Source organism: Dasypus novemcinctus, chromosome 11, assembly GCF_030445035.2.
Source record: "Dasypus novemcinctus isolate mDasNov1 chromosome 11, mDasNov1.1.hap2, whole genome shotgun sequence".
Taxonomy (NCBI): Eukaryota; Metazoa; Chordata; class Mammalia; order Cingulata; family Dasypodidae; genus Dasypus; species Dasypus novemcinctus.
This window is the reverse complement of record NC_080683.1, coordinates 125,752,216-125,779,260: the sequence shown is the minus strand read 5'-3', so window position 1 is coordinate 125,779,260 and position 27,045 is coordinate 125,752,216. Positions and strand designations below refer to the sequence as shown.

At 42.3% G+C, this 27,045-nt stretch overlaps 1 protein-coding gene across 12 annotated transcripts in view; it reads right to left on the bottom strand.

Annotated features, from left to right (window-relative positions):
- Positions 1 to 27,045, bottom strand: part of ADGB (androglobin) — a 193,047-nt gene that overhangs the window by 33,029 nt on the left and 132,973 nt on the right. For 8 of the 12 annotated variants that reach the window (XR_011650164.1, XM_058307606.1, XM_058307614.1 and 5 more), the window contains 9 exons: positions 26,553 to 26,720; positions 21,081 to 21,228; positions 20,688 to 20,825; positions 19,358 to 19,451; positions 16,950 to 17,084; positions 16,194 to 16,347; positions 9,105 to 9,292; positions 7,392 to 7,576; positions 1,882 to 2,081 (listed from right to left, as the gene is read on the bottom strand). Coding sequence is in view for 11 of the 12 variants with exons in the window: in XM_058307606.1 (XP_058163589.1) it covers positions 1,882 to 2,081; positions 7,392 to 7,576; positions 9,105 to 9,292; positions 16,194 to 16,347; positions 16,950 to 17,084; positions 19,358 to 19,451; positions 20,688 to 20,825; positions 21,081 to 21,228; positions 26,553 to 26,720 (1,410 nt within the window). In the remaining variant the exon portion in view is untranslated. The remainder of the gene's footprint in view (positions 1 to 1,881; positions 2,082 to 7,391; positions 7,577 to 9,104; positions 9,293 to 16,193; positions 16,348 to 16,949; positions 17,085 to 19,357; positions 19,452 to 20,687; positions 20,826 to 21,080; positions 21,229 to 26,552; positions 26,721 to 27,045) is intronic. The other 4 variants (XM_058307617.1, XM_058307608.1, XM_058307613.1 and 1 more) reach the window with 1 other exon arrangement.

Here is a 27,045-nt window from a genome sequence, read left to right as displayed (position 1 = left end):
AGGGACAGAAAGTGGCATCCCGCTGCTGCCCCGTTTGCGTGTCTCAGGTTAGCGACGAGGCTCAGCATTTCCGCACAGCTGTGGCCCTCAGAGCGCCCCCTTTCTTTGTGCCCCCAGGCCTGAAGAAATGGTCTCCTCTATCATCGATTATTATTTAACAAATTGAAACCTCACACTTTCATCTGTACTACACCTGGAGCCCACCTTTCTGTTGTGTGCCTGTCCTTTCCTGTTGGCTCTCAGTGTGATCTCTCTTCTATGTTCAATTTTCGTCTAAGCATCGATTTGATTTTTATGCTCTCCACGCTATTCCATTGCTCCATTTGTCCTATCTTGCACTACTTTAATGCTATTTTTATTACTATGGTTTTGAAGTCTGTAGTTAATTCTGCACCACATTTCTTGTTCTGTATTTGGTTTATTTATATTGTCACTCCTCTCTTATTTTTCCTCGAGTGGTCTTACAAGAAGCAGGTCTACCACACTAATTTTAATAAAAGTAGTTTAGGGATTATCTGTCTGTATTTTTTACTCCTCTTTTCATTGATTTCTGCCCTCATCTTTATTAAAATCCTTCCTTCCTTTTATCTTTGAGTTACTCTGTTATTTTTCCACTTTTGTTTCAGTAACCGGTCTAATTTGTTTTTACTCATTCATGCATCTTATGAATTAATTTAAAATTAAATATCCCACTAAATACTGTGGAGTAAGTTTTTTAAAGATTTCATTTACAGTTTTTTATTGTCATTGAGTCTTATGTATTTTGTACTTTCTTTTTTGATGTTAGTTTTAACTAAATTACTATTTAATGCATGTCATTTTGTTTCTACACTTACTGGAATTTTAAGCTATTGCTTACTAGTTAGTATTTGATTGCATTATGCTCAGGTAATATAGAGATTTTAGATTTAATTGGGGTCCATGTGTTACCTATCACATGGTCTATATTTTTAAAAATACCCTGTGTGTGCTAAAAAGGATAATCTCTGTTATCAGCTGAAATTCTATATAGATATCTAATGGATTAAGCTCATAATTTTCTCAAATACCATCATTCTTACATTATTTTTAACTTGATCTATCAGTTCTTGAGAGGCATGTGTTAAAGTCTGCAACTATAATTGTTGCCCTTTCTATTATTCTCTGTAGTTCTCATAGTTTGGCCTTTCATTGAGGTACCTACATGTTAGTGATGGTTATAGCTACTTGATTTATTCTTCCTTTTATTTTTATATAATATTCCTCATGAGCTCTACATATTGAGATTTTAAGATTATTATCACAGGTCTTCTTGATTTATATTTGCCAATTATGCTTTTCTATTTTTTTTTTTTTTGAGCATTGTGTTACAATTTGATGAGTCACCTGTATACTAAGTCTTGTTGGGTCTTACTTTTTATCTAACGTGAAATCCATTTAAATGATTGATTTTATCTATTTGGGCTTAGTATAAGTTCTGTTATATTAGGACTTGTTTCTGCCATCATCTTTTCTATTACTATTGTAATTATTTGCCTTCCAATGAATGGGTCATGTTTTATTCTGCTGGTTTTATAATATATGCATTGTACTTTTGTCCTTTTTTTAACTCAAGGCTCATATGCATTACTTTTTATCAATATGTAACCTTTCCCAAAGTTACATAGTCTCTTACAACTCATCCATTAGAAAAGACCACCACCCACATCACTAAATTTTATCATACATTCCTGGCACAGAAATATTGTTCAAAAAAGTCTCCTTTTTCTATTCTGGTTATACATTGGTGACATTGCATAAACAGTGTATTAGATATTGGTAATTTTAGCTGGATTATTGTTTCATTTCGTGTTAGGCCTTCAGGAGTAACCCTCCTGAACCCCCCTCTTAACGTAACAGCACCTGCTGGGGCGTGCTGACGTTTTCTTCTATGTTGGCCGCACTGGTGGTTTCCTCTTCTAAGATGGGCTGACCGGGGTCGACCACGGCACTGCCAGGTCTGCCCCTGTAGGACTTCTGGCTTCCTGGGGCAGATTTCTTCTTAACATATATTTCTTGTTCCTTTTTGGATGCAGCATGAGTTGAAAGAATTTGCTTGCTAGCTGGAGAGAAGAAACGTTCATTTTAAGTTAAAGCACATGAAATGCCTAGTTCTCACTGACTGTTCTATTCAGTTGGATCCATTTATGGAGCACACATTGGATCAGGGCCATTCTTTTTGCTTAATAAAATAAAAACCAGTACCATTGGCTTCTTGCCAACGTTCTGGTCTTAAAGGTATTTATTGTAAAAGTATGTGACTTGCATAGAGTAATACATATTCTGAGCCACTGGATATTAAGAGAATATACAATAATTTGACAATTCTTCATTCTTTCTGTGCTACTCAAAATTACACTAAACCAGTACTTCACACTCTGGCTTCCAGTGCTTGGTATTGTATGTGTAAGTTATCACACTTATAAAAGAATTTCGGTTTGATTTTTAATTTCTATAGCCATTATTTTGTAATGAACAGATAATGCAAGTATGTACTGAGGGAATACAGGAGAATGACACAGAATCTTCAATTCAGCCAATACAGAGTGATGGGCATTGGATTTATTATCACACCATAAAAATGATAATATTGGACAAAACATATGAAGCAACTGTTTTCAGTCACTGGCCAATAGACAGCTCAGGAGTGTGTTCCACGAGCAAAGGGAAACATGTGAGGGAGGGTCTTTGCCCCTAGGATTTTATGGCAGTTGAACCCAAACAGAGTAGCAGTGTTGCCAGGCTCAAGAAACAAAGATGGAATTTGGGGCTCCCGGGACAAATACAGTTTGTGGTGCAGGGTACCGGAGAGAAGCTATCTGGGGAGCAAAGGAGCCCAGAAACATACAAAGGAATCCCCTTGAGTCTCTAGCTAAACTCTAGACCCCCCTTACGCAGGCAAGACCAACTCTGCTGGCAGACACAATGCTTGAAAGTGGCCCAGGAGGCTCCAGTGAGGCTGTTGATAAAGTAGCCGCCAGCCAGGACAAGAGGAAGCCCTCTTTCTGAAAGACTCTCAGCAACATATCATTTACAGTATACAGCACACAATCAGATTTGATAAGTGAAGAAGGAAATATGTCCATAACCTGAGAAAAATGTCAATAGAAAGAGACATAGCTGACCTAAGAGTTGAGTGTAGCAAAAAAAGGACTTTAAAGTATCTATTGAAATATGTCTACACTCCTCAATGAAAGAACAAATGGATACTGGTGTATCAATTATACTCCAGTAAAAATGTAAGATGAATGTTACAAAGACCCTATCCTTATGAAGCAATTCTTTTACTACTTCCTTCAGTAGGTCATTCCTTCATAATCCATTGTTTTATCAAAAATAATTGTAATCCATATGAAAAAAGAGCAAACTTTCTTAATATATGAGTCCACAAATCATTAGGAAAAAAAGTAACTCCAATAGTGAAATGGGCAAGTCACATGCAAATTTTTAAAACCTGGAAATACAAAGAGACTTAAAACATATGAAAATATGCTCAACCCTAACTAAAGATAAGTGAAATACAAATCGACATTTTTGGCATTTAGATTGGCAAAAGTCAGAAAATTTTATAGCTCACTCTCATTTAGGGGAGTATAGAGAAAAGCAGGTAAATTATCACAAACTCAGTGGAGGGCAATTTGACAATATATATCAAAATTAAAACTACATATATCTCTTGTTACCTATTTCTAATTCCTTGACCTAGCAGTTGTTCAGAAAATCGTATACACAAGTTTTTTGTTTTTGTTTTTGCTTTAAATTTCAGCATTTGTTTGTAAAACCAAGCCATGGGAATTACAGCCCAATATTTTGGTGATTCCTCAAATGCGCAATTGGTCAGATCATAAATTTTGTGGAAAATCACAAAGTTCATACTAACTCTGTCATGAATATTGGTACAGGTCTTATTGCCCTAAGTCGTGTGACACACACAGGCACCCGTTACATTTCCCACAGGGGATATGAAACCCAAAGAGGCCTGTGCCGGAGCCCTTTCTCCGCTACAGCTTCAGACTTCAGATTTTAGAACGCTTCCTACAGGGAAGCCCAGGCCGGCTGTCCTGCCCTGTCCCCAGGGGTGAACGCGGCGGCTGCAGCCCGCAGGAGAGGAGGCAGGTGGGCGAAGGGCCTCGCCCGCCCGGCTGAGAAGGGCAGCCAGGCGGAAGCCAGTGTCCACGCAGGTTTGTGCTGCTCGCAAATGTCAGACACAAAGATAAAGGAAAAGGAAAGTATAAATGTTAGAGAACAGATGAAAGTCTCTTCTTCATTTCAGTTTGGTTCTACATTTACGACAACCAGCTTAAAGGCTATTAGGTGCTGGTGAACAGTTAAATAAATCTCTATTAGAAGATATAATCAATTGAAAAAAAAGCAAGATGACAGAATTCAGAAAAAGCATAGTCTTCAAAATACATGTAAATGGAATGCATGCCTTCATTTTAGAGACTAGAATCTTGTATTAGGGAGAAAATTAATCCTCTTATAAAGAAAGATTGACAACAAAACATATAGAGGTTAAAACACTAAATGAATGGACAAAAAGGAAAAGGCAAATGATAGCAAAAGTTAAAAATAGTATTAATAGATGATGTATTAGCCTGGGAAAAAAGGCTATTTTATATTTATAAAAGTATAATCCATCAAAAAATATAAAGCAAATGTGGAACTTTATGCAACTAGCAACATAGCTTAGAAATACATAAAAATGAAAATATTAGAGTGATTTTTACAAATTTTGCAATGAAAGTGGAAGATCTTAATATGCTTTCCTCAGAAACTTAAATGCAAATAAAATATGTCCATGGTGATCTTGAGATTTTTAAATATCATAATTAATAAGTTTGATTTTTATCAGTGTGTTCATGTGTACGTGTGTGTATTAAGACAGCAAATTATTTACCTCCAAAATAGAGTATCACATTCTTCAAAAATTTCCAATGAAACACTAACTAAAATTGATTTTTAATCAGACCACTAATAAAACATCAAGCAAATCCTCCAAGTAGAAAACAGATAGCAAATTCTCTAACTCTGACAAATCTTATTAGAAATTAATAACAAAAGTTTAGCCAAAACAGTTTTATGATTTGGAAATTGCAGAAGTAATATAAATGTCTTATAATTATAGATCATTTAGAAGTAGCAAGCTGTAACAATACTATACATAAAATGTTATGGCATGTTTTTAAAATTATATGTAGAAAATTTCATAGCATTAAATATATTTATTTAAAAACAAGATTTAAGACACGAAGTAAGCTTTCCACTGGAAAAGTTAGATAAAATAGACTAAATTTAAAATGTAGAGGGAGGATTTTACAAGATAAATATGAACATTATTGAAGTATAATACAACACTAAAGGGCCATTATGCTTGGTTAATATATTCAAGAGTTCATTCTAGGAAACCTATGAAGATTTGAATCAAGAGAAAATTTAAAAATATGAATAAACAATAATGTTTATTATTGGGAATAGGGAGTTAAGGTGTAAAATGAACAGAGTTTCTATTTGGAACAATGCAAACATTTTGATAAAGGATGGTGGCAATGCGAGCACAACATTGTGAACATAATTAACATCACTGAATTACATATTTGTGGTTAAAGAGGGAAATGTTAGGTTGTATATACAGTACTTGTATATACAAGTACTTGAATAGAATTGATTTTCTAAAAAAATCCATAGAACTGCACAACACAAACAGGGAAGTCTAAGTTAAACCCTGGACTATAATTGTTAATAGAACAATTAAAAAAGTGTGCTTTCATCAATTTTAACAAGTGTACCACACCAATGTAAGTTGTTAATTGGATGGTATATAAGAAGTATGTATTTTATGCATGATTCGGTGATTTGATTGTTCTATGAACCCACAACTTCTCTAATAATAAAAAATGATTATATGAACAGATTCAGAAGACTGAAAAATTATAAAATAATCCTGTACACAAATTTATACTGATACATTTGAAACAATTGATAAAACTGTCATTGCAATAAAAAACATAAATTATAAAAAAGAAAGAACATTTAAAAATAATAACATGGAAGTTATTAATAACATTTAAAAAAGCAAAATAAAAATTTATCTCCTCAAATCATCAGGCTCAGATAATTTTTTTAAGAGCAAGTTGAACAAACTTTTAAGAGAAATAATTCCTGTAGTATTTAAATGGTCTTAAAAATAGAAAGTATATAACATTTCCATATGAATCTCATGAATTTGGCAAAATTCTAATTTGAGAACCAGAAATGAAAAATGCTCAGGTGTGCACAAAGAGAGAAAAACACCCAGAGAAATATAATGTCTGAATAGGATCCAAAACCCTAAATAAAATGGTGTGTGCTGAACACAGGATATATTGAAACATCATGAACAAATCGGTTTCACTCCAAGAATTCAAGGATGATTCAAAATTAGAAAATTAATATCCAAAATACATGGGGGAAAAATACAATCATTTCTGTAAACAACAAAAAACAATTGATAAAGCTGCAAACCGATTACAGATTATAATGCTTCGATGTCAAAAGAGAGCGTCTCCTTCAGCTCGGGAAGGCCGGCTGTGGGAAGCCTGCACTGTAAACGCAAGAGCCTAGGCAAGGAAGGAAACTGCCGCGCACCACCTGGTGTGCTTTGGAGGCGCTAGCCAATGCCAAAGAAGAGAGAAAACGTGACTCTTTCAGAAGTACCAATTGTCGGAAAAGTAAGATCCCAATTTTGTTTAAAGTGTAAATGCAGAAGAGATTGAGAATGGAGGCATAAAAGTTAAAATAACAACTGCTTTTTTCCTGGGAAGTGTGAATAAGTGTGGTATTTCTTTCCTTTTAATACTTTTTTATTTATTTAAATTTTCTACATTGGGCAGGTGTTATTTGTATAGTCAGAATAAAGTTACTAAAATAACAGAATAAATAATATATCTTACAGTATCCCTGTTATCCATGATCTTAGATATAAATTTTATTTTATTATTTAATAAAATTCTTGCTGAGAATATTGAATAAAGTTTCTATTAATTTTAATAAGTAGAATATGTTCCAGAATAGTGAATCAGGAATAAATGGAAAGTAAATAATTCTTTCAAAATAAAAAATTGGTATTTCTTATTCAGGAATATAAGGAAGCTCATGTAATAAGAAAGTAAATTTTTCTCTAAAATGAAACATCTTTGAAGTACAACTACAAAAAATCTGATCTTTAGATCTTAATTTGATATAGAAATGCAAACTTTCCACTAATTAATTATGAAATCAAGTTTTACAGATTTAAAGAGTTGCTGTTTTACCTTAAAGTTCTTTTAAATTAGCCATATCAGCGTAAATACCTATTTCTGAACCCAAAACCAGAATGTGAACCGCACACTTACACTGGGAGCTCAGCGTCTTCTCGTTCCCCAGGAAGCTGAAGGCTGGGATCAAGGCTTGGCCTTTCCCAGTGGTGCTCGCGATGGTCTCCTCGCTCTCCAGGATCTGCAGCTTGATGAACACGTCCGCCCTGGACGTGCGCACATGCACTGTCACCGGGTGAGGCAGAGCGGACTTGACCGAATACCTGCCAGAGAAGATCAACAGCACAAGCGAGATGGCAGTCTTTCCCCAAGACGGGAAATGAGCAGTTGAATTTGCTGACAGGAGCATCTAAATGCAACACCTAAAGGTCCGCTAAACCCTATTACAGACTTTGGCAGAAGATTGCCAATATGCTACAGTAAAGTACCCTGAGTGTACTGGGGGTTGCCAAATCCCAAATAGCAAATTTAACGTCCTGTTGAATGTGAAGAACTCTCACCTACAAAACGTGATAGATCTGCAAGCTTTGGCCACACCAAACCTCTTACTAGATTTGCAGACCACGGCCACAAAAAGCCCCTCAACATATTCACAAACCACAGCTAGACCAAACCTCTTAATAGATCTACAGACCATGGCCATGTGAAGCCTCTTAATAAATCCACAAACCGCAGTCACCAAACCTCATAATACATCCTCAGACCACGGCCACACCAAGCTGCTCAATAGATCCATGGCCACACCAAGCCTCTTCATGCAGCCACAACCACAGACACACCAAGCCTCACCTCACCTGGGCCATGTCAAAGCTCCCCACCTGGACTCCCAGCTCCAGTGCACCTGCCTCAAATCACTCCATGCGCAGCAGACCTCTGAGTGGGCTGTTGCCTCCACAAGTCTGACACTGCAATTGTCTTAAACCCTCCAACAGCATCCCAAAGCCCCCATGTCAAATCTGAATTTCTCATCTCCTGAAACCCTTCATGAAAAGCCTCTGCCCACCAGCCTAGCCTCACTGCTGGCCACAGCTTTCTGGAGCCTACCTTGCAAGCATTGTGAATGCCTTTAGCGCCTGCCTTGAAATTCTGAACGCCCAGGCACCCTGTTCAAGCACCCCGCCCCCCCCCACACACCTGGATGGCTTCAAGACCTGCTTCTTTCGGATCTGGGTGTTACATGGCACTTAGTCTCCCAGTGCCCTGCAATCCCATGCCCTGGGCTCCTGTATTTCCTCTGCCATAGTAGTGAAAACATGTTGTCACGTCTTTAGTCACCACTAGGTCTACTTCCTTCTCACTTTCTTTCAACGGTGGTGCATATACACATAAGCAAGAAGCAGACAGGTTAAAAGGTGAGTCCTCCACACCTTCCCATGCCCACCTCAGTTTAGTGTGCTTTCTCTCAGAATTTTCTCTAAATGTTTACAAACATATAAAATAATAAACAAAAAACTTTAAAATACAAAACTGGGATCATACTGTACATGTTGTGCTGTAATTTAATTTTATGGCTCATTATTTTTCATTACAAACACTTAAACCTGTTTGCTAGAGGGGAGAAAGTTTAAAAGTCCAGATAAATAAAAATTATAGAGAAAAACCAACCAGATGACAGGAATCCAAAGCCATTACGTTTGTAACCAATGTACCCATCTTCATGGAGTCTTTAAACCACAATCTCTTAAATATAATATGTGCTTATCATATTAATAATAATAGTATAAACACAATATTTTAGAAAATATAGAACTGGAAATTTAAACAAGGAATGGTTAATTGTCACGTTTGTACCTTAGTAAAACTTTCTTGTCATTGGGTATGTAATAATCTCTGATCTCCTTTATGGCAAAGGTGTTGCACGGGATTTCCCGAGAGAGGCAGGGGAGTGGGTTAAACGGGCCAAGCAGGCGCAGTTTCCACCGAGACCCCGACACGTAGGCATCTCCCGTCAGCGCCTCTGCCACGAACGTGTACCCCTTCTGAAAGGAAGCGGCACAGCACAGAGGTATGTCACGCTGCTCGTTACTGTTTCTGAAGCGTCTACACGACTTCACAGTGGAGTCTGCTTTGTTAACTCAATATACACACACAACCCAGGACCTGCCAAACATCAAATTATTAGTGTTGTGCTTCAAAACCTCCCTTAGAGAGCACCATCTTAGTTGTTTTGAGAGAAAATGAATAAAAAACACTAGCACGAAAATGAATGCTTCTTATGTCTGTCGTGCATGACTTCAATTCTAATTTTCTATTAATGATGAAAACTATCTTTTTTTCAGCTTGAAAAACACAAAACCAACTCTTCTGGTTGCTTCCTCTGACAGCCCCATGCAGGAAGCGTTTGTCTGCTGGAAGCTGACAGCACTGCAGGTGGTCAGGTGGTGGCCGCTGCAGCTCGCTTTTGATGGTGCACGTGGCTCTTCCATAGAAGAAAGCAGCACTGAAAGAGGACAGAACCTAACACTGAGGGTGTGCAGCTCAAAGCATCCCCCTACTTTCTCCATTTCTGTTACAGAAATAGGAAGAAAATAGGAAAACCGGGCTGACAGAGCCCAGACAAGTAGACGCTCCAGCTGGACGTCGTAGAGGCCGTGTGCCCAAGCCCAGCCCTGCTCCCCAACTTGGCACAGCCACAACCGTGGACTGTGAAAGGTGACTTTGCCCCAAGCTCACACTTAAAGCTCCCGTCATCTACATGAGTCTGTGCTGGAAGGGGATGTACCCTTCCAGAAGATGCCTAGAAGCTACACAGGAAATACCTGAATATTTCTAAATGCTGTTTCCGCTAAGAAAAATGGGACAGTCAAACATTTGGACTTGTCTCTGGTTTTCAGCTCTTTATAACTATGAAAATTAAAGGAAGGCCAGGTCTAGGGAGGAGCGCCACCTTCTTTCTGGCTGGTTCTAGGTGCCGTGGGAATGCAGATTAACCAGAATCACTTTTCAAACCCCCAGCCTTCTTCTCAGTTGGAAGGAACACACTAACTAGGGGGCATTTTGTACTTCCAGTGGGTGGTTTTTGGTGATCACAATTTTGGGGTTTTAGTTATCTATGAACGTCATTCCGATTAATAAAGGACTATTACCAAAATAGTTATTAAAAGTTATTAATAGTTATTAAAAGATTTAAGTCTTACGGAGCTGAGGACCAGAGCTCCGAATTTAAATCTACATTTTAAGATTGACTATAATGAAAAAAACTTAATGAAAAAAATTAGGATGGATTTAGGAAAATACTGGACTGTCTGTCTTTTTCTTATTCAAAGATAAAGATTCTCTTATATTTTAGAGTATCAACTTATTGAAAAGAATTTGCTGGGACTCCATTTCAAATCTGCCTAAAAGATGTTTCTAGCAGAAAAGGAATCCACAGAATCATATGTAAATTTTGGATATATTAGACCCTCTACTCTTTGCCCTGATTAATCATAACATATTATTTCCTTCAATATAGAAATCATCTTATTATATATCCAGTCATGATTTTTTTTAAATGCTGATTTTTTTCTTGCAATATATACATACTTTGGGAAAATAAGAGAAGAGAAAATAAGAAGGTAGAGATAAATAAGAGGAATAGAAAAATCAACTAGAGTTTGACCAAAAAGAAAACCCCAATATTATTTGGGTATATAATTTTCTAGACTTTATATATAGAGAGAGTTGCTAGAGAAAATATAGGATGCCCAGTTAAATTTGAACTTCAGAAAAAATTAAAATTTTTAGTATAATATTTCCCATGCATTATTTAGGGGCATAATTTTATTTAAAAAATTTGTTACTTGTGAAATTCAAATTTAACTGAACACCCTATATTTTATTTGCTAAATCTGACAATCCTCAATGCAAAATATAGATTTGATATTTTATACATAATGCAACCATACTACATATAGTCTTAACCTACTTTTCCACTTACCATAGAGAATTCACTTATCTATGTCAATGAACATATTTCTATTTCAGCATTTTCCTTTTTCATTGTAAAATTAGTATATATATATATTTTTTTGAGTAAGCTTCAGTGGGTGAATATATATATATAATCTTCAGTGTATACAGTACGGTGAAGTAATCTATGCACTGAAGATTATATACACACACACTGAAGATAATTCAAATTATAAATGTATAGCTCAATGTATTACAGCAAAGTGAACACCTGTGTAATTACTAACCACAGATACTCTCTGGTGCCCCTTTTTTCCATCAATATTTGCTTTTCACCAATATTATTATGTGTTTAGGTGTGGATTTTAAAAATTTCCTCCTGCTTGGGATTCTTAGGGCATCATATTTATGTGTCTTGATATCTTTTATTAGTGTGAGACATTGTTAGCCATTGCTTTTTCAATTATTTCTTCTGCCACATTCTCTCTCTCCTCTCTACCTAGAATGCTATATGTTTGACCTTCTCCTTGTTATCTTCGTCACTCACCTCTTTTGTATCTTTCCATTCCTCTATCTCTATATGAGTCATTCTTGATTCTTGATATTTATATAATTAATATTCTTGTTTACTAACCTTCTATTAAATATATCCAAAGAGTTCATAATTTTACTCAATGTATTTTAGTGTTCTAAAATTTCTATATTGTTCTTTATATTTCTGTGTATCTATTATAGAAATATAATATTTCTATATATTTCTATTTTTTTTCATTTTATAGGTTCATTTTCTTCTGAAATTCTCCATTTTATCTGATGACTCATTAAACACAGTAATCATAGCTATTTTAGAGCTCATGAATGCTAAATGAAAAACCTGGATTTCCTTGAGTTTCTGTCCTATGTCTCATCTCTTGTTTCTGCTGCTTCCTGTCTCTGTTGACTTATCTTCTTGTGTGTATCATTATTTCTAATTGTTCGTTAGATATCTTATTTCAAAAACAGTCTATGGAAATAACTTGAGTTTTAGAAAGAGATTATCTTCTTTTAGAGAGGAATTAGGTTTGTTTTTGCCAGAAACCAGGGGGAGCACCTATTCAAGATCATCTCCATCTAATCTAAGAAACGGGGTGACTCAGAACTGTCAGGGATTACTACTTCCAGTTCAAGCTTTATTCTGGCGTGCGGCCATGTGTGAGCTCAACGCAACCCACAGATGGTCCCTGGAGTCTAACTTTTGTTCCTCGTTCCCTCAAGTCTGCTAAGAGGATTCCTCAGCCTCTCAAGGTTCTCGTCCCTCTTCATGAACGGCCAGGTGCCTGCCTGGGAAATGTGCGCCCACCTCTCTTTGTTTCTCCCAAATATTTGTCTTCTAATTGTCCTAATCTTGTTAGTTCTACGATAACTTCAAGATTAAAAGAAAAACATTTTATTGTTCTGCTGTTGTAGTAAGAGGGTGTAGACTGAACTGTCTGTTGCATTGCCTATATCATCATTTTTAGTGGCTGTATATTAAGCAGGCTCATTGATGTACGTGCTATATACTTGTTTTTTTAAAGCAGTATTATGAGACACTTGTGTTATTTTTAAATATATTGCTCTTTTAAATAATATTGCAACAACATCCTTCTGTTAAATATCTGCACATTGCCTTATTTTCAGCTCCTTCAGTAAATTCCAAATTCTTTTCTTATTTCTCATCTACCAGCTGGTAAGTTTTAGAACATTGTTGTCATCAATGTCAACCTGTAGCTGCGAACACACTATGCCACTTAACTTTCCTAGACTGGCATACTTGAAGCTTAATTGGTTTGAGTGTGATCATTTTTATCTCAGTCTCTTTCCAAGACTGTCAGCTGTGGGCCTTGGGTGTCAGCACGCTCTGGTGTGACTCTTCTGCTCCAAGAGCATTTACAATCGCCAGGGGTCTCTCCCATCCCTGAGAGACAAGAGCAAACATAATTCAGATGCTCTAACCGAAGAAGAACACATGTCCTGCGGACCCCAGAGCAGTGAGTCCAGTGAGGGGCCACCTCGAGGAGGTAGCAAATCATCAAACGGAGGCCTCACGGGAGCCCGAAGAGCAAGGCAGGGGTTCCCGACAGTCGGCGTGAGCTTGCTGGGAGCGAGGCCTCCACCTCTTCCTCGGACAAGCCCGAGTCCAGGAGGCACAGGAGGGAGGTGCCCGCGGGCTTCGGCAGGGCGCGTGCCAGGCCTCTGCGCCTTCGCGCACTGGCCCTGGGGTTGCCCGGTGGCCCCGCAGGTGGAAGACCGCAGAAGGCCCACCCATGGCCTCACGCCTCACAACCGTCCAGCAGAGCTCCTGACACTGTCCGCCTAAGTGAGTGCGCTCCTGGGACGGGCGAGCAGAGTCACAGCCTCGCAGGTGGGAGGAGGAGGCTCGGGCCGGTTCCCCGGCAAGCGCGTCCACGCCGACGATCGGGTGTAAGGAGAAACAAGCGTAGAAGGACCACGTGGGGAAACTGCCAGGGTCTTATCCCAGAGGAGCAGTCCCAAAGCGCGTTCTGCAGAGCAGGAGTGAAGATGTGTCATGGAAACAGGCTTCCGTGCTCTAGTGTATCTGGGATACCTTGTGCGCTGGAGCCCCTTTCCGTGGCTATATAGTGGACATTAGCTTATTAAGGGCTCTTGGACGTCTGGAAATAACTCTGCTGATGACTGTGCTTTCACTGGGTTTTACTGATCGTGTCCCTGCCTCGCAGGGGCCAAGCGCTGACGACATTGTCGCTGCCTGGCAGTGGTGGGGGACCTCCGTTCCGATGGCCGAGAAAGCTCTCGTTTCTGGGAGATTTTCAAGGATCAAGACTCGTGCTGATGGGAAACCACACCACAAGAGGGAATTATTCTTCCGTTTACTTGTTCTACATTCTCCTTGCCCTCACCATTTTCTTCTAAAAAGAGCAGGATTGAGCAGCTGGAAGAAGGAATATTAGAGAGGGAATGGTGTGCTCTGTGTGGTCCCAAATTCCCAGTTTGGAAATGAGGTAAAATGCCCTTCCGCACGCTGACTCAAAATGCATCATTTAAACCTATCCAAAAATTTCCGACTTAGTCTAGGGCCATAGGTCATCGCTGGAGTTACTAAAACAAAACGAAATGAAAACAGTTATGTTAGGCAGAAATAAAAATGACATGGAAGGTTCGATCAAATAGGTCTGAGGTCCCTTCCAAAATTAAGTGCCTATGACTAATATTAGTGTACTTCTCGAGGAAATAGAGAGCTCCTTTGTAGAATTCGATTGCATCAAACACCTCAAGATAGTCTCTCTTTGAATGAAATCATCTCTTTGGGTTTCCTATCACAAATTAAATAGTCTCTATTCTAAAGGAAGTTTATGTCAAACCTGACAGTGTCCTCAGACACACACTCAAAAACCGATCTATCAGTTCTTACTGGTGTGAAGACAAATTTGTTACTGGGGAACTAGTTCTCTGCTGTAAAGGAGGATTACCCTGAAGAGTTCTGCTGCAGGAGGTGAGGTTTATAGACAAATTTCCTGATACTGTGATTTTAAATAAAATACCACTTATCATAAATTGGTTACATACAATGCAAAAGGAACTTGTATGGGTCAAATAAAGTTTATAAATACATGCTTGATATACAGGAATTAATTTTTCTTAGTAGATTGTTCTCTTTTTGAATGAAAGAATTCCCTTTTAAAATCCATTAAAAATAGTACATTGATGCATTAATTTTAATCAAGTGAATTTTAAAAAATATATTTCTGCATATAATTCAAAATATACATGCTATTATACATGTATTAAAATTAAAATATACAGGTAATTTTGTAATAACTTTGAAAAATGATGAACACTTATTCAGATTTTCTCATAAAAATGTAAATGTGAAACCTTCCAAATGTCATACTACATAAAAATAATTTAAGCCCAATTATTACTGGATAATATCTTCAAACTTAATAAAATATGACTACAATATTCAGAAAATTTGTATCCCATGAAGGATATTAGGAAAAATGCTAATGGTATAATAAAGTAGATCCAGAGTTTTAAAATTATAATGAAATATCAGTAAAGTCTTACTAATAAGAAATAACATTTTAAAAACTCTAACATAAGTATGTATTTATATATAATATATATTACATATAAAAAAAAGTTAGATTGCACTTCCTTTCAAAGTTGTTCAGTTGCCCTGATGGTTAAAAGTTTGCTAAAACCCTAAAACGACTCAAAAGAACCAGTAGTTTTTGTGTGGAGTTAATAGGTTTATTTTGTTTACCCTTTGTCTCCCTAAACCAGTGTTCATTGCCTAGGTAAGGCTCTATTTACACGAATTAATGCATAGGCTCACAGGGCAGAAACGAAGCTCAGAAGCCAAGGACACCTGAACCCCAGGAGAAAAGGGGAGCTTCAAAGCCCACAGCTAAAGAACGAAGGTCAGAGCTACAACGGAGACCCTCCGGGTTCCAGCCCAAGGGATACGCTCCCCTTTCCCAACATTCCCTTTAGAAGAAACGGTCGGGAGCTGGAAGGCGAGGCTCAACTAGCAGGGCAGCGCGGTGGGAGTGGGGACAGCCGAGCGGCTCGGAGGAGCCCAGGGGAGGCTGCGGTGGGCGCAGTTTCAGAGCCACACCCTCCCAGACCACTTAGGAAGCAACTTGACTCAGCGGGACTCAGACAACCCACTCCCTTGGCTCAGGGATAGACTTGATGACCTCTTAGAGGCATTTCTGTTTAAGGGTTCGTATGATTTATGATTCTAATAATTTGAATTTCTAATTTTTTCCTTTTTGCCATACATTCTTTGGGGAGAAGAGGGAGAGGGCTGAGAGCTAAAGAAGGTTCTAGCACATAAGGTACGCAGCTCCTGCTGTCCTATAGAAGGGCCCCGTCCCTGGTCAAGCAGATGGACGTCACATCTGTTCTGCCCCTCTCTGGGCCTCCACAAGGTACGGGCTTCTCGCCGCCATGCTGTCCTGGGCAGGGACACACCAGACCTACCTTGTTCTTGGTGTACAGGTAAGGCACCACCTTGTGGAACACCTTCGGCACTTGCTCTAGTGTGTCGTTATTAACCACGTGCAGCTGACAGATGGGAAGGCTCGTGTAGACTTTGGGGACCAAAATCATGTCTTGAGGAACCAAAAATGTTTCTCTGTAATTACAAAAGCATGAACTTCCCCTTAAAATGAATCTTTAAAAGGTATGAAATTGGATTTTATTCTAAGAAATTAGGAGCTAAGTCCAAAGTTCCAAACAACCACAACATAATGCATACTGTTTTTAAAAAATTACTCAAATGCTATTTTGTCATGTAAATCCAAATCCTTTAAGTAATCCCAATTTATATGTAATTTGTGACTTTTAGCTAATTTGCTATAGCTTGGACATTAAAAAATTTCCTTTCTATACTGAAAGCATTTTGGTATATTATATATATAAATATGTAAACAGTAAAATTTCTAGTAATTCCTTCACATTTTTCATATGTTATTTAAAGAAACATAGATAAAATTTCTATACTACCATCTAATTCATGACAAGCAGGTATAGAAGAAATTTCGACTAAGTTAAGAAAGCAAACTAGAAGTTGATATTTTTGCAGCTATCATAAATAAAAATCTACAGAAATGAATAGTGCATTCTCCTCAAAGATGCTTATCTGCCAGTATCTGGCAGCCTCACTTGAACATGATTTCTTTCCAGTATCTGGCAGCCTCCCCTGAGCATGGGTTCTTTCCAGTATGGCAACCTCACCTGAACACGATGAACCAGCTGTTTGGGGGCTGGTCTGGGTATGTCACAGTGTAATCGGCAAAGACGATCCTGGTATCTTCATCTTGATAACACGGGTAATACTCCATAGATTTGCACTTGCTTTTAAACATAAGTCTAGGAATGTAAAAATAAGCTGTCTTGTTATGTTGAATTGCGTCCCCCTAAAAGCATGCTCGAGGTCTAAGACCCAGTCTCATGGATGGGATCCTGGAAAAAGGCTCTCTGAAGAGGCCGTTAGGATGAGGCCAGCCTGGACTAAGACCATGTGATGGAGGCAGAGGTTGGGTTGTGCCCCACGCCAATGAGCGCCATGGACCGCTGGCCACAGCCAGGCCTGCAGAGCTCAGGGTGGCCCGGCCTGCCAACACCGTGATCCAGGACTTCTGGTCTCTAGAGCCAGGAGACAATAAACTTCTGTTGCCTTGAGCTACTTAGGTTGTCCTAAGTTTGATAATTAGGTTTGATAAGTTAGGTTTGATACGGCAGTCCTAGGCATCTAAGACAGGCATCAACGACAAAACCACTTTTTAAATAATCTCTATCTACAAATGAAGAAACAGGTGAAACTAGCATAGGTGCCGGCTGATTGAATTCTTGGTCGCACGGTGGAGGTAGGGCCCATGGTGGGTGTCTCCCAGAGGTGCCCAAAGTTATCTGCGCATGCAAAGAGGAGCACGCTCAACGACCACGAGAGTAACTGAAGTCTATAGCAGGGAAATCAGAGCCCAGTTCAAGCTGTAAGGGCAGGAAGCCAGAAGCAGGCAGATCACCACCACAACTGGGGGCCGGGGGTGTCTGGAGTTGAGGTAGGGAGTACGCACTTGAACAGTGTTTAAGTGAGCCACAGATTTGGAAAAAAAGAAGAAAAAAGAATAAGAACTAAGGCTTGGCAGAGGGAATCTCACCCTGTGTCATTCCCAAACTCAGCAAAGCTTCCAACATTTCACCACTATGTTTGCAGTAGTTTTACTTTTGTATACGGAATTCTCTTTAACATGTTAAGGAAGGTCTTTTCTAACCCTAGCTTGCTAAAAGGTTTTTTAAAAATTGAATGTGTGCTAATTTTATCAAATGCTTTTTCTGAACCTATCCAGATGACCAAAGGATTTGTCCCTTTTTTTCCCATTCAGGTGCAGCATTACAATGGCTAATTTTCTAATGCTAGACCACCTTTGCATGCCCAGGAGTGGGGCACTTGGTGGGGAGGCCTTAGCCCTTTTATATATTTCTCAATTTGATTTGCTAGCATTTTATTTCTCATTTTCTGCATCTATGTTCAAGATGGTGACTGGTGTGATTTTTCATTTCTTGCACTGTCCTTGTCAGGTTTTTTTTTTTAGGGTTATATATTAGCAAATGTTTCTTCTTTTTCTATTATCTGGAAGATGTGTAAGATCAATCTTATTTCTGCTTAAATTCACTGATTAAGACAAATGCCATTCACTAGAGTACATCTACATCCTTGCCTCATTGAAGACTCATCCAAATGATGACTCTACCCACTTCTTCAAGAATGCAAGAGCCTTGGAACGCTTCAAAACTTTTACCCACCTCCGGCCTCGTGTGTCACTATTTCTACAGATTGTACTCTTAGTATATATTAATTCCCCAATAAAGCTATCAGTCTTATTATTCTTTGCAAATATAAAGTGTCTTATTTCTCTGGCTACTTACAAGGTTTTCTTTGGTCATTGTTTTCAGTAATCTGACCAAGTTGTGGTTTCCTTTGTGTCTTTCCTACATGGAGTTTGCCAACTGTCTTGAAAATATGGGCTGATTTCTTTGATCAGTTTTGGGAAAGTTCTCAGTTATTATCTTTTTGCATTATGGGACTCCAGTGACATTTATACCAGACTGTTTGCAGCATGTCATGTGTCCCTCATGCTCTTTTTTCATTTTCTGTTAATTTTCCCCTATGCTTCAGTTTGGATGCTTTCCTATCGATCTGCTTTCCAGTTCACTAATCTCCCCTTTTACCACCTAATCTGCTGTTAAACCCATCAATGAATTCTTAGCTCTTAAAAATTTTCAATTGCATAGTTTCCATTTGACTGTGTTTTGTTCATTCGAATTCTCAAACTTTTCATCTATTTTGTCAGCTTTTTTCTTTATTTTCTTGCACACTTCAGTTAGAGGTTTTGTCTTCTGTTTCCAATATCTGGATTACTAGAGGGTCTATTTTTTTCAAAAACATAAGAAATAATCTTCTCTTAGTTGTTTTTTTTTTTTTTTAGATTATTCTATCTCTTGGACAGAGCTTGTGACAAAACTACAGATTTTCTAGGTTTAAACTACAGTTTATTACAGGTAACCTATGAATAAAGTAGCATGGAACTCAGAAGATGCCAGTGAGCCAGGGTAATAAGTGTTGTTGTATTGCTGATTACCTTAAGAGAGAAAGTGCGTATTGCTCCATATTTGGTTCCAATGCAGTCCAAAGTTTTTGAAGGGTATCTGCAACACTGGTATTTTCCTTTGTTTCTAAAAATAATAATAAAATGACAATGTTAAAGCTATAAGGTGCCTCAAAGATGATCTTGTCCAAGGCCTTCATTTTATAGATGGGGAAGTTGAAACTCAGAAGGAAAGCAACATCCAAAGTTTGGATTTAGAAGCAGCAAAATCATGTTTAAAATAAAGAAGTAAAACCCCTGGGTTGAGAGTCCTGCTCACCATCGAATGAGGTGCTTCCTTTCATCTTTCATTTAAAAATCATAAAGTATTCTTTGATCTCATTGAAGAGTTTGATCTCATCAAAGCGTTAACATCAAGAGGTCTTTTATCAGGCTACAACTTCATCTCAGAAAAAAAAAGTCCATCAAATTTTTCTAAAGAAGGCTGATAATCAGCTCCCACTAATGCTCAATCTACAGCATGATCCCCAGATGGCTTAAAAGGAGAGAGGCTGGATTATACAGATGATGTGATGAGAAAAACGCAAACCCAGAGTAAGCATCCCAAACTTATGTGTCAGAAGCCAGTTTTCTTCTATTTATTTTCTTCAGAGTACTTACAATCTGAAATTGATTTCTCAGTTATTTATTTGTTTCCTGCCACAACTATAACATAAGATTCTTCAGGGCAGAAAACATATTTTCTTGACTTCTATAAAGCTATGCACACAGTAATTATTTATGTATAAGTGTTGAGTGAGTGAAACGCAAATACCATTAAATATATTACTAAATCATTTAAGTGTTTCAGTGCCTAAAAAGGGAAAGAAAATCTTTGTATATGTATATCTTTCTTTTTTTACTACCATATATATGGACAGCAAGCACATATTCTATCATATTATTGAGTTGGATGAATTTGTATCTATTTTTTCTAATAGACTGAAGAGGTCCATGGCGTAGCTGGAGCTGACTGACACACAGCGTTCAGCTAGATACTGGGGTGCAGAGATCAAGGCTGGTTCCCTGTTTTAAAGACTCACCACAGACTGGGGAAACATAGCCAATCTTTCATTCATTCTGTCTTTCTTTTTCAGCCAATACTTATTGCTGGCTTACCGTGTGCCAGGCACTGTGCTAAATTCTGGGAACAAAAGAGTAAACAGATGTGCTTCTTGTCCTTGAGGAATTTCAGTATTTACAGAACAAAAAACAATTAGCCACGCCAAAAAGTGGGATGACTGTAAAGCACTTTCATTAACGCACATAAAAGCACATTCATTCTTATTTGCACAAGTCCTTGTAAGTGTTTGAAGGGCCCTACCTGGTATTCTGGCTTTCATGAGCAGCCTAACGTAAGCTCCTCTCCACATAGCTTGGATTTTCATTGCTGCTGCGACCTCCTCTGGAGAATACTGCTGCTCGCTTACTGGTGCAGAATATTTAACATCCACCCACTCGGCTGCAGAGAGGAGAGGAAACTTAACCAAGAGGCACACCTGGCCCCTTACCCACTGGTTCCTGCCTGCAGCTACTACGGCCCTGTACTGCATAAAGAGAGAAATCTACTGGTCAGGGTTCTCCCAGCTTCCCAGAATTCCTCAGGCCACACCAGGTACATCAGGGACTTCAGCATTTTAAGGTCAGGAATAAGCAAGCTGGGAGCCTGGTGCCCAGCCTGGGCTGAGCAGGCTTCCTGGGTCAGATGGAATCTCACATTGACCAGCACCTAAAGAGGCCTCGTCCAAGGAGGCGTCCAGCAGCTCCAAGTCCAGAACCAGAGCACGGAAGGCAAACTTCAAGTTTGAGGGAGATTTCACTGCTTGAATCTTTTTCAATACACGCCACAAAGAAATATGAAACACCTGAAAAACACATAATATATTTAGGATTTTTTTTCAACCAAGAAAATATCATTATTTGGCCAGAGAAGTACCACAAAGTTTTAGATACTCCAAAAATATAAAGTATTTCTCAGATATGCCCATGACCCAACAGAAGGCTCTTTGACGCTCACACAGTAGGAGATAACATCACTCATTATTTGACTGTTTTTAATACTTTTGTCACTATACCACTGTTTATACTACACAACTGAAATGTAGCATTATGCTGGTTGAGGAGATACAGAGTATGGTAAAAACTGCAATTTTAAATGTTTATGCAAGTTAAAGGCCATCTTTGGTTGAGTACAAGATGCCATTGTAAGGCACACTGTTATTTCACATGCCACAGAAACAACAAAATATGCTGCTTAGAATTTTTTTTTAAGATTTATTTTATTTATTCCTTCCCCCCATTCCCCGCCTTGCCTGCCCTCTGTGTCCATTCGCTGTGTGTTCTTCTGTGTCTGCTTGTATTCTCATTAGGCAGCTCAGAGAACCGACCCTGGCACCTTCTGGAGTGGGAGAGAGGCGATCACTCTCTTGAGTCACCTCGACTCCCTGTTCTGCTGCGTCTTCTTATTTTCTCTCCTCTGTGACTCTTGCTGCACCAGCTCTCAGCGTCGGCCGGCACTCCTGCGTGGGGTGGCTTTCCCACGCGGGATGGCATTCCTGCGTGGCAGCATTCCTGCGTGGGCCGACACTCCGCTGGGCCAGCTCTCTGCGTGGGCCAGCTCGCCCTCGCCAGGAAGCCCTGGGCATCGAGCCCTGGACCTCCCAAATGGACAGCGGGAGCCCAGTTGAGCCATATCCGTTTCCTGTTGCTTAGAATTTTTAATCGCCTAGTAGTTGTACCTTCATATTGAAAAGCTTTTAGATTTACTTAAACCATTTTAAAATTATATATCAAACAGGCATACATGAGAAAAATAAGCAACATTAGGTGGTTAAGCTATAACTAAAATTTATTTATATGCAAACTCCTACTCTCCCAGATCACTTTTGACCGAGAATCCATAATGTCTGTTTTCCTGTACAATTTTGTCCTCCATGTCAATAACAGCTTGAAAACGCTCCATTTCCTAAAACAACGTTCTGTTTTGCCCTGCGGTTTCCAAAGCCACTGATACCCACAGGCAGGCTGAGTGCTGGCTCTTCTTGATCTTACCAAAGGGGATGGAAAGAAGGCGCCGAGACGGTAAACTGGGCACATCCTCCTCCAGCGGTCTGCCTGGCGAGCGTCCTGATGCGCCAAGGTTCCAGCTGAGTCAGCACCGTCCGAGGTGTGGGCGTCTGTCTGCCTGCTGGTCCCTTTCCTGAGGACCCTCCCCGCCCTCCCAACATGACTCAACACCCACTGTCTGTGCCCAGCCCCCGGCCCAGGCTGGGAGAGCCGCTGCGGCTTCCGCCGGGGATGTGAGAGCAGGAGAGCCTCCTACACCGGCCTTGTGTGGGAAAGGAGTGTGAGCTGTGGCAGCATTATTTTCCAGGATACGAACTGGGGCAAGAGAACACAGGCCACAGGGAGAGACCCAGGGGCGGCAGGGCTCTGCGGACCCTTTGGCCCCTCTTGTCCCTCTTCTCTGAGCGGCGCCCACTGCTGGCTGTGCTCAGGCCTCGCGAGAAGTCAACGCGCCCAGCTCCTTGTAACGGCTTAGAGAGTTTTTGTGACAAGTAAAAAAATGCTCTAAATCCAACATCTACTATGAGCATGAGACAAATACATGTAAGACATTAAATTACCACAGGAAAATAGTTTCACTACACAATCAGGTGAAAAAAATCAACCACCGACTTGCCCTGCCCGCGGAAAGGCCGAGGCCTGTTAATGGGGCCACACCACACTCCTCGGCCCCCTGCAGCGGCCTCTCATGGCAGCTCACGCAGTCTGTTTTGTTATTTTTTACTGTGATCTTTCACATTTAGGACGGCCAATCTGCCACAAAAAAAGGGCCTTCCAAAATAAAATAGGAATGATAGGATTTGGGTAATATGTTAGTTTTTGCTACGTAATAAGCAGATTTGAAACCTCAGTGGCTCACAAAAACATGCATTTTCTCCCTCCGCGGTCCGGGAGTCAGCTGTGGGGAGCTGCTTGGAGAGGGGCTGCTCCAGGTGTTCCAGAACTCCCTTCCAGCCGTGGACACCCAGTGCAAGTTCGTTCTCCTCACGGCAAGTCTCCAGAGTGCGCGAGTGCGGTCTGAGTTGTGCGAGCCCACCCGGCCTCGCCGCCACACGCAGTGCCGGCTGAGCCCGCCGGCCCAGGCAGCCCCCCGGGCCGAGCCCGAGGCCGGGGCCAGGAGGTGGCCTGCCTGGGACCCCACGACTGCGCGGCGCGCCCTCCACGTGGGAGGAAGAAGAGGGAACCGAGAACGCTAGCCCCACCCGCCAGGCAGAGCGAAGAGCCACCTGCTACTCTGAATAAAACAGTATTGCTCTGCGGAGCAGCAGGCGTGAACTCCAGCATCACCTGGCGGTGGGAAGGATTTGCACGAAACCGACATGGAACGAAACGTGTAAGGCACAGGGAAATGGACTTGGCCCAGTGGTTAGGGCGTCCGTCTACCACATGGGAGGTCAGCGGTTCAAACCCCGGGCCTCCTTGACCCGTGTGGAGCTGGCCCATGTGCAGTGCTGATGCATGCAAGGAGTGCCCTGCCATGCAGGGGTGTCCCCCGCGTAGGGGAGCCCCACGCGCAAGGAGTGCGCCCCGTAAGGAGAGCCGCCCAGTGTGAAAGTGCAGCCTGCCCAGGATGGCGCCGCCCACACTTCCCGTGCCGCTGACGACAACAGAAGCGGACAAAGAAACAAGACGCAGCAAAAAGACACAGAAAACAGACAACCGGCAGAGGGGGGGAGTTAAATAAATAAATAAATCTTAAAAAAAAAAAAAGAAATGTGTAAGGCACAAAGAACATGGGCAGTTTAATTTACATACAGTGTGCACGCGCAAAACCAAGCGAATTATTTTTAAAGATACCAAAGGTGGTAAAATCCTGAAGAATATCAAGGAATGATTGAGTTAAAATTCATGGCAGACTGTTGAAAACCAAACTCGGGACTGACTCATAAAGTGAGTGATTCCAGATCTAGCAAGGGAGTGCTGGAAAGGGTCAGCTCAGGGGTTGAGCACCAGTCTACCTTCCCCAGGAGGGCCCAGAGGATACTCGGGCAAGGTGGGGAGAAGGCACAGGTGGGGATGGGGGAAAGCGGTGACAGCATTGGGGAGGGACCAGGCGGTCAGTAAGGTGGCTGGGGTGCTAGAGGACAGGTGGTGGGAGAGAGAAGGAGAGCTGAGCTGGCAACAGGCAGCGAGGTGAGAGCGCATCCAGAGGGTGTGCTCACCTGAACACTAAATGAGCAAGTCCTAAACACTGAATGAGCTTGCCCAGAGGGCGTGCTCGCCTAAACACTGAACGAGGGCCGTGGCGCAGGGTGGCTGTCCCACCACACCTCCTGCTGATTCGCCACGAGCTCCTGTGGCTGAGAACGTGGAGTGTCACAGGCCCAGCCCATGGTGATGGCCAGGGCAGCCACCCTGTGGCCGTGGCAGTGAGCGGGCACAGCTCAGCTGGGAGCTGGCAGACGCTGTCTTGCCTGCTGTCCAGTGGAGGGCCGGCAGCTGTTCGTTTCCACAAGGGCATCTCCGCAGGTGGTGCACCGGCTGTCACGTGCTGAGCTACGTCCTCCAAAAGACACGGCCAGTCCTGAGTCCCGGGCCTGCGAGAGTGACCTCGTGTGGAAGTCAAGTCAGTTCAAATGGAAAAGTCAACACGAGCCCAACTGGATTCTGCCTCAAGTCCTTGGAGAAGAGGCACTTGGGCCACAGAGACGCAGAGGGACAGGGGCCCTGTAGGAAAGGGCAGGCAGCAGTCGAGCCACAGGCCAGGGTGCGCCACGGCCGGCCAGCAGCCACCTGACGCGGGCAGGAGCCGGGGACACCCTCAGCGGAGCCTGCGGAGGGAGAGTGACCTGCCCACACCTTGGTTTGGGCATCTGGGCTCCAGAGCTGGAGAGGACAGACTTCTGTTGCCTCAAGCCCCTGGCCGTGGTGCGCTGTAATGGCGCCCTGCAGCCTCCGACAGTGTCCCCCTGAGGCTGGGGACCTCTACTTCTCCCGCTCTCATCTCCATGTCCTTGGTCACCTGGATGCTCAGCACTGCAGCTGGTCGAGCTACACATTCCAGCCACACCTGGCAGGCAAGGGCTGGTGGGACTCTGACCTCCGCACCCCGTCGAGTGCGTGCCAGAGCGGGGGCAGCCCCTGCCGGGTCCACGGCCACCTGGGAGGGCCCAGGGGTGAGGGCAGCACCTCTGGGAAGTGATGCGGCGCTGCGAGGACTGAAGGATGAGGCCAGTCTGGGTGGGCCTCCTCGGACCCTGGAGGCAGCACGCTCTGGTCCTGGGAAGACTGACCCAAAGCTTTCCTCGAGCACTCAGAAAGCGGTCTGCGTTGCACGGGGCCTGAAGCGATTGGGCTGGCCTAGGAAAGGAAGTTCACCTGCCCCCGTCCTCTGTAAACATGCCAAGGACAGCCCCCGGCGAGCACGCTGACAGCGTTTGCTGTTGGGAGAGCCCTTGTGTCCGGGACACTGTTAGTCAGATGCAGCGAGCCTGTCTGCAACGGTTTAGGGAAAACCACGGCGGAACCGATCGACTTGGGGGTGGCTCACTGGAAAATGCCAAATAAGCTACGTAAGCACCACGGCATAAAGCAGAGGCGTTTCATTTCCAAAACAGCCTCTTCTGGGCGAGGTGTGTGTGCCCGCTGGCCCCTCGCCGGTTCTCTATGGGTCAGCCTCAGTCGGCCCCAGCAGGGCTGTGGCAGCCACGTGGACCCCATGCCCGGTCCCCGCAGGCTCTCTCCCCAGGCCCGTCTGCCCAGCGGGGGCAGCAGAGACTGGCGCTGACCTGCGCGACAGCCCTGTCCTCCGGGGAGCCCAGCAGCATGAGGCGGCCGGTCGATGTGAGGGCTTCCCCCAGGACGGATGGTGCACCCCTTGCCGGCAGTAATGCCTTCCCTGGTCACAGCGTTCCCTCCCCGTCCTCAGTGCCTCTGCCAGCCTTGTGATCCATAGGCCACAGGGGTCGGGGCCACGGGATGGGCAAGGGGGTGGAAGCCCAGCCTTGGTCCCAGCAGCACTGGGCTGGGAGGCGTCCCCGTGGAGCCCGCTGCGGAGGGGACAGCAGGGCACTGCACCCGTCGGGCAGCTGCGCTCCAGCAGTCCAGCCTCGGGCTCGCCTTTGCGGTCATCATGCATCGGGCACGGCAAGCACCCCCAAAGCCCCCAAGCGGAGCTGCTCACCCTGAAGTGCTGAGCTGTCAGCTCTTTGTTGCCGAGAGGGGTTGGGTAGTGAGCCATCTGCAAGTCCTCCATAGCCGTGGTAAGCTTGCCCCTGCTTCTAAAATTAGCAATCATGTTCCCGACAGCTTTGAGGATTATAGTCGCCTGCTCTGTGAATCGGTAGCTCTCCTGTGAAGACAGAGTGTGGCGAGAGCGTTCTCACACTAGTCTATTCAAGCGTCAAGTGTTCAACAGGTATTTCCAGGGACCTGCAGGTCAAGGCTTCCAGCAGGCGCTGTGGCCTCGGGGACACGGAGCTCACAGCGATCCCTGCTCCAGCACGGTGAGGGGAGAGGAATTAATCCACTGCTCAGGTGGGTCCCATGACGGAAACACCAAGGCTGGGGGAGAACACACACCCTTCTAGGGGGTCCAGAAAATCCCTCCGCAGAGGTATACCCAGGCTAGTTCTGAAGGGCCACCAGGAATTAACGTGGCAAAATCTTTGGGAGGT